Here is a 12,228-nt window from a genome sequence, read left to right as displayed (position 1 = left end):
ACTTTGCAGATGTGATGAAGTTAAGGATCTTGAGATGCGGAGATGATCCTGGATTATCTGGGTGGGCGCAGTGTAATCACAGGAGTCCTTATAGGAGAGGTGTAGGTGATCAGAGTGAGACTAGATGTGATGATGGAGGCAGAGGCTGAAGTGATGCGCTGTGAAGGTAGAGAGAGGGGCCCCGAGCCAAGGAACGTAGGAGGTCTCCAGAAGCTTTCATGGCAAGGAAACAGGTTCTTCCCTGGAGCCTCCAGAAGGAGCATAGCCCTTGATTTCAGCCTCATAAGACTCATTTCAGACTTCTCACCTCCAGAACACTGAGATAGAGAATTTGTATTGTTTTGAGCCACTACGTTTGTGGTAACATGATACAGCAGCCATAGGAAACTAATAGAGGAGGAGAGAGAAGGTAAAAATTGGAAGAGTGATGAAAAGAAAGACAAAAAAGGGGACTTCCCTGGTGGTCCAGTGGTTAAGAATCCGCCTTCCAACGCAGGGGACGCAGGTTCGATCCCTGGTCGGGGAACTAGGATCCCACATGCGCGGAACAACTAAGCCTGTGTGCCACAACTAAAGAGCCTGCATGCCGCAACTACAGAGCCCACGCACTCTGGAGCCCGCGTGCCGCAACTAGAGAGAAGCCCACACACCGCAATGAAAGATCCCGGGTGCCGCAACTAAGACCCGAGGCAGCCCAAAAGTAAATAAATAAATATTAAAAAAAGAAAAGAAAAGAACAGAAAGACAAAAGAGAACGTGAAAGAAATAGGAGAGGGGAAGAGAAAGAAAGTCACAAAAAGATAAAAAAGAATGAATAGAAATAAAAAGTAATCATGATGATAATGATTTTAAAAAATAGGCACTTCTAGAGTGCTTTGTACCATGCAACTCACTGAATGCTCAGAACAACTGTTCAAAGTAGGTTCTGCTATCACTCCATAGGACGGATGAGGAAAGTGTGGCACAGAGAGGTGAAGTCAGTTGGCCAAGGGTGCACAGCCAGCATCTGAACCCAAGCAGTCTGAACCCAGATACGAAGACCCACAGACAATTCAGAGACAGAGAGATACACAAAGACACAGACAGGTGGAGTCAGAGAGAGAGAAACAGAGCAGAGAGAGAAGCTGGGGGGTAGGAGAGGAGATGTGAATGAACTTGGGCAGAAAGGAAGAGGAGGAGCCAGGCTGGCAGGTGGTGGGTGGGCCCCTGGCTCCTGCCCACCTCTCGTCACAGTAGGTGAACTTCATGTCCAGGCTGTGGCGGCTGAGGAAGGCCCCCCGGCCCAACGGGGGCTCCAAGCTGCCAGGGTGGGGGATGGCTTCACAGATTAGCACCAGGCATTGCAGGGGGGGCTCCAAGTTGGGGCTCCCGGCCGGGGAAGACTGTGCAGGGGGCTTGTAGGCCCTCATGTGTCCAGAACAGTGCAGTACCTGGTGGGCAGGGAGCGAGGCAATGATGTACCTGGGCCTAGGGCTACCCAAGGGGGCTGGGAGGTATATCCCTGTAGGCCCCTCCCCTCAGGGAGCTGAGAAGAAGAAACCCCTGAGGATTCTAGAGACCCAGCTCAGGGAGCTCTGAGGACCCCCAGACCCCAATCCCACAGAGACCCAACCTAAGAAGGTTCTGACAATCTCTAGATTCTTAAGACTCAGGGAGCTCTGAGGACCCCAGATTCCAACCCCATGGAGACTCCAGGCCCAGGATGCTGAGGACCCCCAGCCCCAGGCTCACAGAGACCCAGACTAAGAAAGGATACAAGGACCCCCAGATCCCCAACCTCCTAGGTACCCAAAGGATGCACTAGACCCAGCCTGAGAATGCCCCACTGGATCCCCGGCCCAGGAGACTCCCGGACTCCAACCCACTGTGAGAACTTTAGGGCTCAGGTCCAGCCCCAGCAGGTCCCTCGCCCTCCTCCAGGCCAGGCCCTGCCCACCTTCCAGGTGGCCGCCTTGAGGTTGAGGGTGCGCCCGCGGCTGGTGAGGGTGCTCTTCATGCGCAGGGAGAAGCACCGCTCGGTGGGGGCCTCCGGCTTCTTTGGGGACAGGCCTGAGGAGGGCCGGTGTGGGGGGGGGAGGAGCATGTCACCGGGCAGCTTGGGACAGGGCCCAGTCCATCCAGCGCCCTGGTTACCAACCTCTCCCCAGCCTCCTCCCCAAAATCGAGACTTCCGACCCAGAGAGGGTCTCCACGGGGTATGCTGTGCTCCTTTAGACCCCCAGCGTGGAGCCATGTCCCTGTATTCCCCTGGGGCAGGGCCACGTCCTCCTCATCCCATTTTTCTTGGCCCAGTATTTCAGAGGGGGAGGAGATAATGCTGAAGAAAGGATGGAGCCTCAGTTTCTGCAATCTGGGGGCAGAGATCTCCAAGGACTCACTGTGCCGGGGGGTCAGGGCGTCCTGAAGCTCCTCTTGGTCACAGGGATGGATAAAATCAAAGATACTGTGTCCGATCAGCTCAAGCTGGGAGGGAGGGAAGCAGGGGGTGTCTTAGAGGAAAAGCATTTTTACCAGGGCCTCTGACCCATCTCCTCCCTCCCATCCTCATCATCCTGCCCTAATTCATGAGCCTGGATTATTTCCCCAGTCTCCTTATTCATTCATTCCTTTCTTTGGCATATAATTTGCTGGGCACTCTTCTACATGCTATGGGCACAGCAGTGACTATGAAGACAAAATCCCTGCCTCTCAGAGCTTACTGGCTAGTGGCGGGAGATAGCCAATGAACAAACAAAACAACACACATGCATAAAACAATATACTAAGTGATATGAAGAACACTAAAGCAAGGTAAGATGATGAAATGATGGGATGCTATCTTAGAGGCAGTAGTCAGGGACAGTTTCTTGAAGAAGTGACATTTACACAAATTGCTGAACAAAGCCAGTGAGGTGGCTCTCTGGAGTAGAGTGTTCCGGAAAGCGGGAACAGCAAGTGCAAAGGCCCTGAGGTGAGACCCTATTCAAATTCCATTTGTTGTGCAAGCCGAAGACCCAACTCCTTATTTCAATTCAGGAAATGAGCCTGGTGCTGGGAGGAGATGACGCAGATGAAAGGGGACCCACAGAGCTCACAGTCCAGAGCTAATGCCGAATAGGGGAGGAGTGAGATCTTGTAGTTGGATTTGAATCCAAGCTCTGCCACTTCCTAGCTTTGGGATCTTGAGACATTCACCTCTCTGAGCCCAAGAGCTCAAACTAACGGAGAAATTGGTACCAAGAGTGGGATAACAAGGCAGGGGAAAGGAACGGATGCCAACTGTGGAGCCCATTTATGTGAGCTAAGAAGAATGGTATTGCTGTAAGGATCAGCCGAAATTAGTTCTGCTCTCTAAGTGTCTCTTGTTTGTCTTCCCATCCCCAGGCCCCTAATCCTACTTCTTTTCTCCCACTTGGGGCCCTGCATCCACATCCTTATGGATTTTCCAGCCGCTAGTCTCACTCCCTCTAATTCTATCTCTGTGCAGTACCTAGAGGGATCTTTCTAAATAAAATGAAATTCTGATTCCACCTTTCTGACACAACCTCTCCCCTGCTTAAAATCTTTCCATGGCTCCACAGTGCCCTAGAGATAAACCTTCTATTTTGGTCCTAAATTATGTCCTCTCTAGCCTGTTCTCTCTCACTTTCTCCCATTGCACTCTGCACCTAGCTTGGATTAATGTCTTTATTTCCCCAATATGCTGTTTTATCTCACATCTGTGTCTTTGCATATTCTGTTCCCTTGGCCATGTACATTGCCAGTCTTCTCTGGTCCCATCCATTCGCCATACCCTTTGACTGGCTAAGCCCTTCAGGTTTTAGCTCAGATGTCTTCTCCTCCAGGAAGCCCTCAATTCCCACCCAGGCTGGGTCAGGTACTACCCTCCACCCCCGACTTGTACAGCCCCCTAGGCTGCCCCACCCCAGCCCTGACCATTCTGAATCTTCCTGTCTGGTGACATATTTGTCTCCCCTGTGAACTGTGGGCCTTGTAAAAATAGGGCTAAGGTGGTTCTGGTCACCTCTGTATCCCAGCATCACCTGCACAAAGCAGGCAGCTCCTCTTACCTGACTGAGGCCCAGGTGTTTGCTGACATTCTCTGACAAGTAAGCCATGTCTCCCTCGGCGGTGAGCACCATAACGAAGCCCTCCAGGGCCTTCAGGTAGCAGGCATCCAGTGGTTCGCCCCCTGCTCCCACCTGGTTCCACTCCCCTGGTGTCCGGACCAGGATGGATGGAGCATCTCTAGTCAGCGGTCAGCCCACCCTGGCTAGCCTCCCTCTGCTTTCCTTCACTCAGAGGAACTTATAGGTACCTCCAGGTGAGTGGGGCACATCCCAGTGGCTTGGAGTCCAAGGAAGAGGGCAGGACCACCAAGGACTGGAATTCTAAGCGAGGAGAGCCTCCCAGGGGTACAGAATTCTAAGGAGATAGGGGTTCCCTAAGGGAATAGAACTCTAAGGAGGGCAGAATCTTAAGGGGATGAAATTTCCAGGGGTCAAAATTCTAAGAAGCCGGGGCCTAGGAGGAGTCAGAATTCCAAGCTTCCCAGGGGTTCAGAATTCTTGGAGCAGGACCTTCCAGATCGGTGGGATTCTAAAGAAGCAGGGACTCCCATGCAACAGAATTCTAAGGAGGCAGAATTCTAATCTAATGGGCAGAGCATGCCAGAGGATGAGTCCACTTTCCCCATAATAAAAGCTTTTCAGGGTCCTGGGATTCCAAGGGTGTGTGTGTGTGTGTGTGTGTGTGTGTGTGTGTGTTTGTGTGTGTGTGTGTGTGTGTGAAGGCGTCCTACAGAGAATTCTAACAGAGAATTCAAGGGGATGGCTACTAAGGGAACAAGCAATAGAACTAGGGACCTGAGGAGGGGAAGCGGGACTCTCTCAAGTAATTAAATATTGGGCAGTGAAGCCTCCTGGGGATATTGATTATAAGGAAAGGAAGCCTAGCCGAGAAGATCTCCCAGGAGACCAAATCCTAAGGGTCCAGATGCCTTAGGGAGTTAGCCGGCCTCCTATTCCCTAGGGTTCTAACTCTAAGGAGGCGGGGCTTCCCAAGGGCGCATTCCAACGGGCGGGGCCTCACATGATAGACTTCTAAGGGGGCGGGGATCCCTAAGAAACTGGGTTCCGATTGGCCCAGAACTTGAAGGGGCGGGGCTTCTCCCACTAAGAGGATTCCAGAGGGGTGGGGCTTCGCCGGGAAGACATCGGGGGACGGGGTCTTGTGGAGATGAGGCTTCCCGGAGGAGGGGCCTCCCTGGGATGTACCTTTCCGAGGGCGGGGTCTTGCTGAGGTGGGAATTCCCGGGGGCGGGCCTCACCTGCGGCGCAGAGTTGGTGCATGCGCAGGTAGCTGATGGTGAGGCGCATGATGGAGGCCTTGTCCAGGTGGGCGCTCACCCCGCGCGCGAAGGGCAGCGTGTGCGCCAGCTGGTACAGCACCTCGGTCTCCTGGCTGCGCCGGCTGCGGGCCGCATCCCGGGACTTCTCCTTGCGCAGCTCCGTGCTCGACCTGCGGGCATGGGCAGCGTTCACTGGCGGCGCCCCGGGAAGGGAAAGAGTTGGATGGGACAAGCACGTGGGTTGCTGCCACATGGGGGTCGGGTTCAGAGAGGGCAGAGCCGCGACTGTGCTAGCCTCGCAGTGTGGCCCGGGCGAGTTGCCGGAGCTCTCTGGGCCTGGGTGGATTATACTGTGGAGTCGCTCCTTGCCTCAGGTTTTATCTGTCCCCGCGCCAGCCCATGCTGCCCTCCGGTGCCTCACTCCTCTCCAAGGCGTGCCCAGGGCCGCTCTGTCCCCTCCCTGACTTATCTGCTGTTTATTCTCCGGGCTTGGGAAGACTGGGGAACAGGGAGGCCTCCGGCTGGGAGGGGGCTGGCAGAGCTGGCCAGGAGCCAGGGAAGGGAGGGGGCAAGAAGATGCCTGCAGCCCCCCAGGCCCCCTGCCCTACAGCCTCCCAGAACCCCCTCTTCTGCCCTTTCCCCTCCTCAGCTGAGCTGAGTCCTCAGAATCTTGGAGTACAGATCTCAAAGTCCAACGACCCACCAACAGGGGCCCTGCCAGGGTGACACAGCAAACCAACCCCAGGGCCAATGGCTAACCACTCATCTCTGCCCTTTAATCCACTTCAAATGCCTGAATTCTGCATGTGGGGTTGGGAGGAGAGGATGAGTGTCATTTTTTTTCAGAAATATCTGCCACTTATCCAGCTTTTACTATTAGGTCACACCCTGTGCCAAGTGTGTAACTTACATTAACCCGTTTAGCTCAGACATCCCTAGAAGGAAGGCAATAACATTTTCCCCACTGAACAGATGAAGCCCAGGCACAGAGAGGTGCAGTGCTTGCCCACAAGGAGCGAAGCCAGGGTTTGAACGCTGGTCTTCCTAAACTCTTCAGTTTCCTCTGATGTATGGCGCTGGGTTATCTCCAGATTTTAGTACTTCTCCCTGTTTCTGCCACTGTCTTAAAAGTCAAACTCCAGGTCTGTCTGAATCCAAATTATAGTTTTGGGGAAAAAAATTATAGAGTATGTTACATATAGTATAGTATATGTAATCTTATCCATATTGATACTATTGATAAAACCATTAATAAGCAGCTATAAGTTGCTAAGCATTTATGGGTCTGGCATTGCACTAAGGACTCAGCCTACGTGTACTCATTCAATCCTAAGAAAGCCCTAGGCAAAGAGCACTTTAGACCTCCACAAAGGGGAAACTGAGGCTCTGAAAAGTGAAGTCCTTTGCCCCAAAAGTCACAAAGCCATTAACTGGTGGAGCTGGGATTTGAAGTCAGGCCGTGAACTTCCAAAGCCTTTATTCTTCTAATTCCTTTCTTGTGACGTCGCCGCCAACCTCCATGGACGCAAAACTCTAGGAGGGGAAGCTGCCCCTTCCTAAAAGCCAGAGGCCACTTCTGGGGCATTAACCTCACCCCCAAGCAGGAGACCTGCAGCTCCACCCAGAGACATGATGGAGGGAGGGGAGTGGACTCTCCTGACTCTCCAGATGGGAAAGAACTCCTCACTGCAAGTGGGTGGGAGGCACAGAAGGGGGCAGCTGGGTGGAGGGAGCCAGCAGTTGCCCTCATCCCCTCCCTCCTGGCTGATGGGGGGCAGGGGCCTCCAGTCCCGCTCTGCCCAGGGGACATTCCGTCCTCCTGTCCCGGTTCTGTTCCAGCCCTGTTTGTCTTCCTGCCCAGAGGGTGGGGGTGGGCGGGCCTCACTGAGCTGGGGGCCCAGACAGAGGGAACAGGGAGTAGGAACAGGAACGGGGCTGCGGGGTGGGGTTGTCCCCCCACCTCCCGGGCAGCTGGGCTCTATAATCCTCTCTGTGGCCAAATCACTCCTCCCTCCATAGAAGAAGCTAGCTGGTGGCTACAGCGGGACCCTCCTTCTAGCTCCCAGCCTGTTCTCCGGATGTTCTGACAGGAAGTGTGGCCTCTCACTTGCTCCACAAATGCCTGGTCTCTGGCCTTTCCCTTTAAACAGAGTCGGGGCTAGTTCCTCTGGTGCAGGGTTCCAATCTCAACTCCATCACTTATTAGCTGTGTGACTTTGGACAAGTTGCACAGCCCCCCTGAGCCTAAGAACAGCACAAACTCGTGGGGCTGTTGTGAAGATTAAATGAGTTAATATATGTTAAGGGCTTAGAACCGGGCCTGGCAATTGGTTGGTGCTATATAAAGGTTCAACTTTTATTATGTCCCCTTTGTCCACATCAGGGATGGAAGGCTTAGGAGCATCGTAGGCACGGGAGAAACCCTCGGGCTTCAGTGGTAACCCCATGGTGTGGTGTGTGTATGTGTGCAAGTACACACGTGATTTAAACAACACCTTGGGAAGAAGACTAAATCACAGTGATACTAAGAATAATGATAGCTTTGGTGGATCAAACACTCAGGAGCTTAGAGACCCCATTAAATCCTTTCAACAAACCCTAAGAACCTGGAAAAGTGATCTCCCTTTTACAGAGTCAGAAACCAAGGCTCTGAGCAATTGCACCACCCACCCAAGTAACCAAGCTGGTAATCCCAGGGCCCTCCACCAATGCGCAACTATGCTCAACGCTTCTGTTAGTCTGACCACGTATCCGCTTCTACCCAGAACCCTGTCTGACTTGAACACAGTTTATTGCTCACCTATCGGGTATCCTGCCCCGAAGATTTGTCCCTTCACTGCTTCTCATCTTGAGCGGGTGCAGGGGAGGGGAAGTATAACCCTCATTTTCCAGGCTACAAAACTAAGGCTCAGAGAGCAGTTGCTGGCACAGAGCCACACAGCCAGGAAGCGGGTGAGCTGCAATTTGAGCCCTGATTTGGGGGCCTGTGCTCTTAAATGCCATGCCTTGGTGGGCGTGCCACCCAACGGACCCCTGTCCTGCCCTTCCTCTGTCCATTGGCCCCAGTCCCTTCCCCTTGTCCCACCACTGCTGCCTCCAGATTTCCCCAGCTGGCCAGTCTCCCCAGCTGGCCCCATGCCCAGCCCTGGTCCGTCCCCTTGGCACTCTGCCCAGGTTGGGACGTGCAGCTGGAACCCTGCCACCCTTCCTCTGTGTTCCAGTAGAGAACGGGGGTGGAGCCAGGCTGGGAGGCCCCAGGGTAAGGCCTGGGAATGGGGACTAGGGCTTGGTGCCCACCCCCAACCAGGAGAGGGAGAAGCCCACCTCTTCCCTGCCCTGAAGAACTTGCCACCCGAGAGCAAAGGCATGGAGAAGCGGGGACACCCTTCCCCACATTCAGGGCTGCTCCTGGGCCTCTCCTGATATTCAGCTGGGTACTGGGGGTCTTGCAAAAAGTGTAGAGGATTTGGGCGGGGGCTTAGGTTGAATACATGCAGGGACTCCTCTTGGCATTGCCCCAAGGTGGCCTGAGAGGGTTTGGGTTTGAGAAGGGACTTGGGGTGGGGGTCGGTGGGAGTCTCTCTACCCCTGACTCTGCTCATCCCTAAGGACATGATAATCCAGTGGGGTGCCTGTGCCCAAAGCCCTGTGTCCTCTGGGAACCCTGTGATCAGAGGGGCATCCGGGGCCGAATGTCCATCAGGGACTTCCCAAGAATCACCCTTGCCTGGAGTGGGATGGCAAGGATGGAAGAAGGGAAGGGGGTAAGGGAGTATGGGGGGCCCACCCACCATCACCCTGACCCTCTTTGGCACTAGCGCCATCCTAGGGGTGCAGGAGAGGATGAAGCGTGGCCGGGATCTGGGTGCGAGTTATGAGTGCGTGGTGCGTGGGCTCGGATGACACCACAGGAGAGGGCTGGCCTTGGATGGGGAGTGGGGAGCGCCCCAGCTCAGCCAAGAGGGGCCCCCACCTAGCCAGGAAGGGGTGCTGGGAGGGGCTAGGCCAGGGCTGGCCTAGAAGGGGTGGGATAGAGTTCCCTGGCAGGCCCAGAGCCAGAGACTAGAATAGAATTGGGGGGTGTATAAGTGGGGGGAGTGAAAACATGGGGGTGTGGAAGGATCCAATCAGACCTGCGAAGCCAGGGAGGAGGGAAGGGGGTGAGGCTTCCTGGACGCCTCAGATTGGACAGGAGAAACCAAGGGCGTGGGATTTTTTCCGGGGTCCCATGAAAACATGGCCAGATAGGACCCCCTGGCAGTGGACCCAGAGCACGAGTTCCCTGTGCTGCCCCAGCAAACCTGCACCTGCTGGGAAGGGAACACAGAGACCCACCACCTGTCCAGGATGACCCCAGCTGGGCACTGCGGCAGGGGGCGCTTCCCACAGCTTGCACTGAATCAGGCACAGCACCCGCTCTGGAGTCTTCCCCAAATAAGGCTTGGGTGCCCCTTCCCACTGTCACAGGGACTGGGTGGGAGTGGAGGAGGCTAGACTTTGGGAAGTGGGTCAGGCTGTTTTCTTGTTCTTAAAGGGGGTGACCCTACCTTCCAAAAGGCCCCTGGGAAGAGTCCCAAGGTGGCTTCTGAAAGGTGACCATCTCTGCCTATTTCTAGACAACTCAAGGTTTGGGAGACGGTCAGGGAGGGTCCAGTTAAGGAGGATCTCTCTTCTCTTGAACTCAGAAGCTGACTCCGCATTCCAAGGGACTCCCTATATCTGGGAAGGCTCAATTTGGTGATACCCCGGATCCCCTAGGACCCTAGGGGTCTGGTGTCAAAGAACAACCTCAATTCTCGGGGCTCGGAAGCCAGAAGGGTCAGTGTGTGGAGGGAGAATGCCTCCCGCAGAAGCCTGGGAACTGCTGAAACGCAACCACCCCCGATTCCGTGGGGACCCCGAGTTTCACCCCCAGTCAGGAGGGGAAGCGAACCCGGAACAGCAGGAAATCTGGGATCACGACCCCGATGTCGCTCCTGGCTAGAGGGGCGTGGCAGCCTGGACTTGGGGAAATGCCCCCACCCCTGCAGTCCCCTAGGGTGGAGGTTGCGGCGGGGATGTGTCTCCAACCGCGCGCCCGAGTGGCCCTAGGCTTGCACCCGCGCCTTCCCCACCCGGCTCAGGGGTCGCTGGAAGAGGAGCCCCCCCAATTCTTATCATTCCTGCCCCCAAAGCCCAGTACCTTGCGCGCTGTAGCCCCAGCGCCATGACTCGCCAGTCGCCGCTCCGGAGCCCTTCGAGGCCCCTAGCCCCCTCCCCTGCCCTGCGAGCCCCCTCCCCAGCTCCTCCCCCCGCCGAGCGGTTGGCTGCGCAGCGCCCGGCCCGCGGCTCTGGTTGGTTGACCGGTCTGTCACTTCCATGAAAGAGGCGGGACAAGAGACGAAGACTTGGAATGCCGGGGGGCGGGGCGGGAGAGAGAGAGAGAGGTGTGTGTGTGTGTGTGTGTGTGTGTGTGTGTGTGTGTGTGTGTGTGTCGAGGGGGCGGGTGCAGTGGAATACACCCCCCCACCCAGCCACACTCCTTGCCGCGGACTTCTCAGCAGTGTCGCCAGCACAGTGCAAGCAAGGTCGGCTGGCCGCGCCTTCTGGCCCAGTATCTCCCGCCAAGTTCCGACACCAGTACACTTCTGAACCCACCTAGTTCATTCCAGCCCCCACCCTCTAACTCGCACCCCCGGCTCACTCCTCCATTTCCTACCCCCGGGTGGGCCCCTCCGACCTCCAATCCCACCCCCTCCAGTGGCCCAGCCCCGCCTCCTGAGTCGCCCAGCTCCGCCTCCTCCCTTTCCCTATCCACTGAGTCCTCCGCTTTTCCTCTCCGCCCCCGACTCCCGACCCCACCCCAGTTCTACAATCCCTCCCCCCTCTGTACCCCATCGTTCCCTCTCAGTCCCCAGCCCCTTCCTTCCACCTTCACCCCTCCATCCCGTGCCCAATCCCTCTGCTCCCCACTCCTCCGGTCTGGCACCCTCTGTACCCCAGCCCCACCTCCTTGCCTCTCTAACTCCGTTTTCAGGTTCTCACTGGTGAGTGATCAAGTTTATGTCAAGTAAATATGTAAAACTCAATCACACCCACTTTTCAAAAGAGCGGAGAAATGATCTTTCTACCAATGAAGTAAGAAGGGAGAGGCACAAGGTCACCAAGGAGTGGTGAAAGTGTTACAATTGGATAAGGAACAGGGTGTGTGTGTGTGTGTGTGTGTGTGTGTGTGTGTGTGTGTGTTGGTGGTTGGGTTCTAATCCATAGCAGACCAATATTCAGGATGCAGCTTTGGGCAGGGAAGAGGACACTATAGCAGAAGTCTGTGGTTTTTGCCCACCCTAGTGTCCCACTCAGTTTTCTTTTGGGGAACCACTTCTCTCCCCTTTCAGTCTATTTAATTTGAATAGGGCTGGCCATAACCCTCCCCTCACCAGCTCCAGGGACTAGACCTAGCCAGTTTATTCTGTTTTCCTGATCACAGTGATTGGTTCAGGGAAGGCATGTGACCTAATCTAGCCCAGTGAGAACTAACTCTGAGACATTCGCTGCAACTATCACAGAAGAGGTTCTCTTTCTACTGGAGTTGCCAAGCTGGTGGGATGTGAGCCTGGAGCTCATGGGGCTCTGTTACCATGAAAGAAGAGGCTTTATGCTGAATGTCAATGCAGAGGAAAGCAGAAATGAAAGTTTGTGAAAGACAGTCCTAACACTAGCACTTAGGTGCCTGGATCCAGCCATACCTGAAGTCCATTTTAATCTTAGAACCATTATGGGTTTTTTGGTTGTTGTTAGATATTGTTTTATTCATTTACTTTGTGCTTAGATTAGTTGATTTCAGCTGCTTACCCCCAAAAGAATCTTAGATTAGTTGATTTCAGCTGCTTACCCCCGAAAGAATCTTGATAAACTGAGAG

General features: G+C 54.8%; 1 protein-coding gene across 2 annotated transcripts in view; it reads right to left on the bottom strand.

Moving 5' to 3' along the window:
• Nucleotides 1-10,537, bottom strand: part of HIF3A (hypoxia inducible factor 3 subunit alpha) — a gene marked incomplete at its 5' end in the record, with an annotated part of 28,610 nt that extends 18,073 nt beyond the window's left edge. The window contains 6 exons of one of the 2 annotated variants that reach the window (XM_079723288.1): nt 1,222-1,430; nt 1,937-2,049; nt 2,379-2,463; nt 4,050-4,195; nt 5,309-5,499; nt 10,512-10,537. In XM_079723288.1, coding sequence (XP_079579414.1) covers nt 1,222-1,430; nt 1,937-2,049; nt 2,379-2,463; nt 4,050-4,195; nt 5,309-5,499; nt 10,512-10,537 — 770 coding nt within the window. Of the gene's footprint in view, nt 1-1,221; nt 1,431-1,936; nt 2,050-2,378; nt 2,464-4,049; nt 4,196-5,308; nt 5,583-10,511 lie in introns of those variants that run through there. The other variant, XM_079723287.1, reaches the window with a different exon arrangement.
• Nucleotides 10,538-12,228: the final 1,691 nt, after the last annotated feature.

The sequence above is a fragment of the Hyperoodon ampullatus genome, assembly GCF_949752795.1.
Source record: "Hyperoodon ampullatus genome assembly, chromosome: 18".
Classification (NCBI taxonomy): domain Eukaryota; kingdom Metazoa; phylum Chordata; class Mammalia; order Artiodactyla; family Ziphiidae; genus Hyperoodon; species Hyperoodon ampullatus.
Note: the sequence above shows the minus strand (reverse complement) of the source record. Positions and strands in the feature narration are given on the sequence as shown.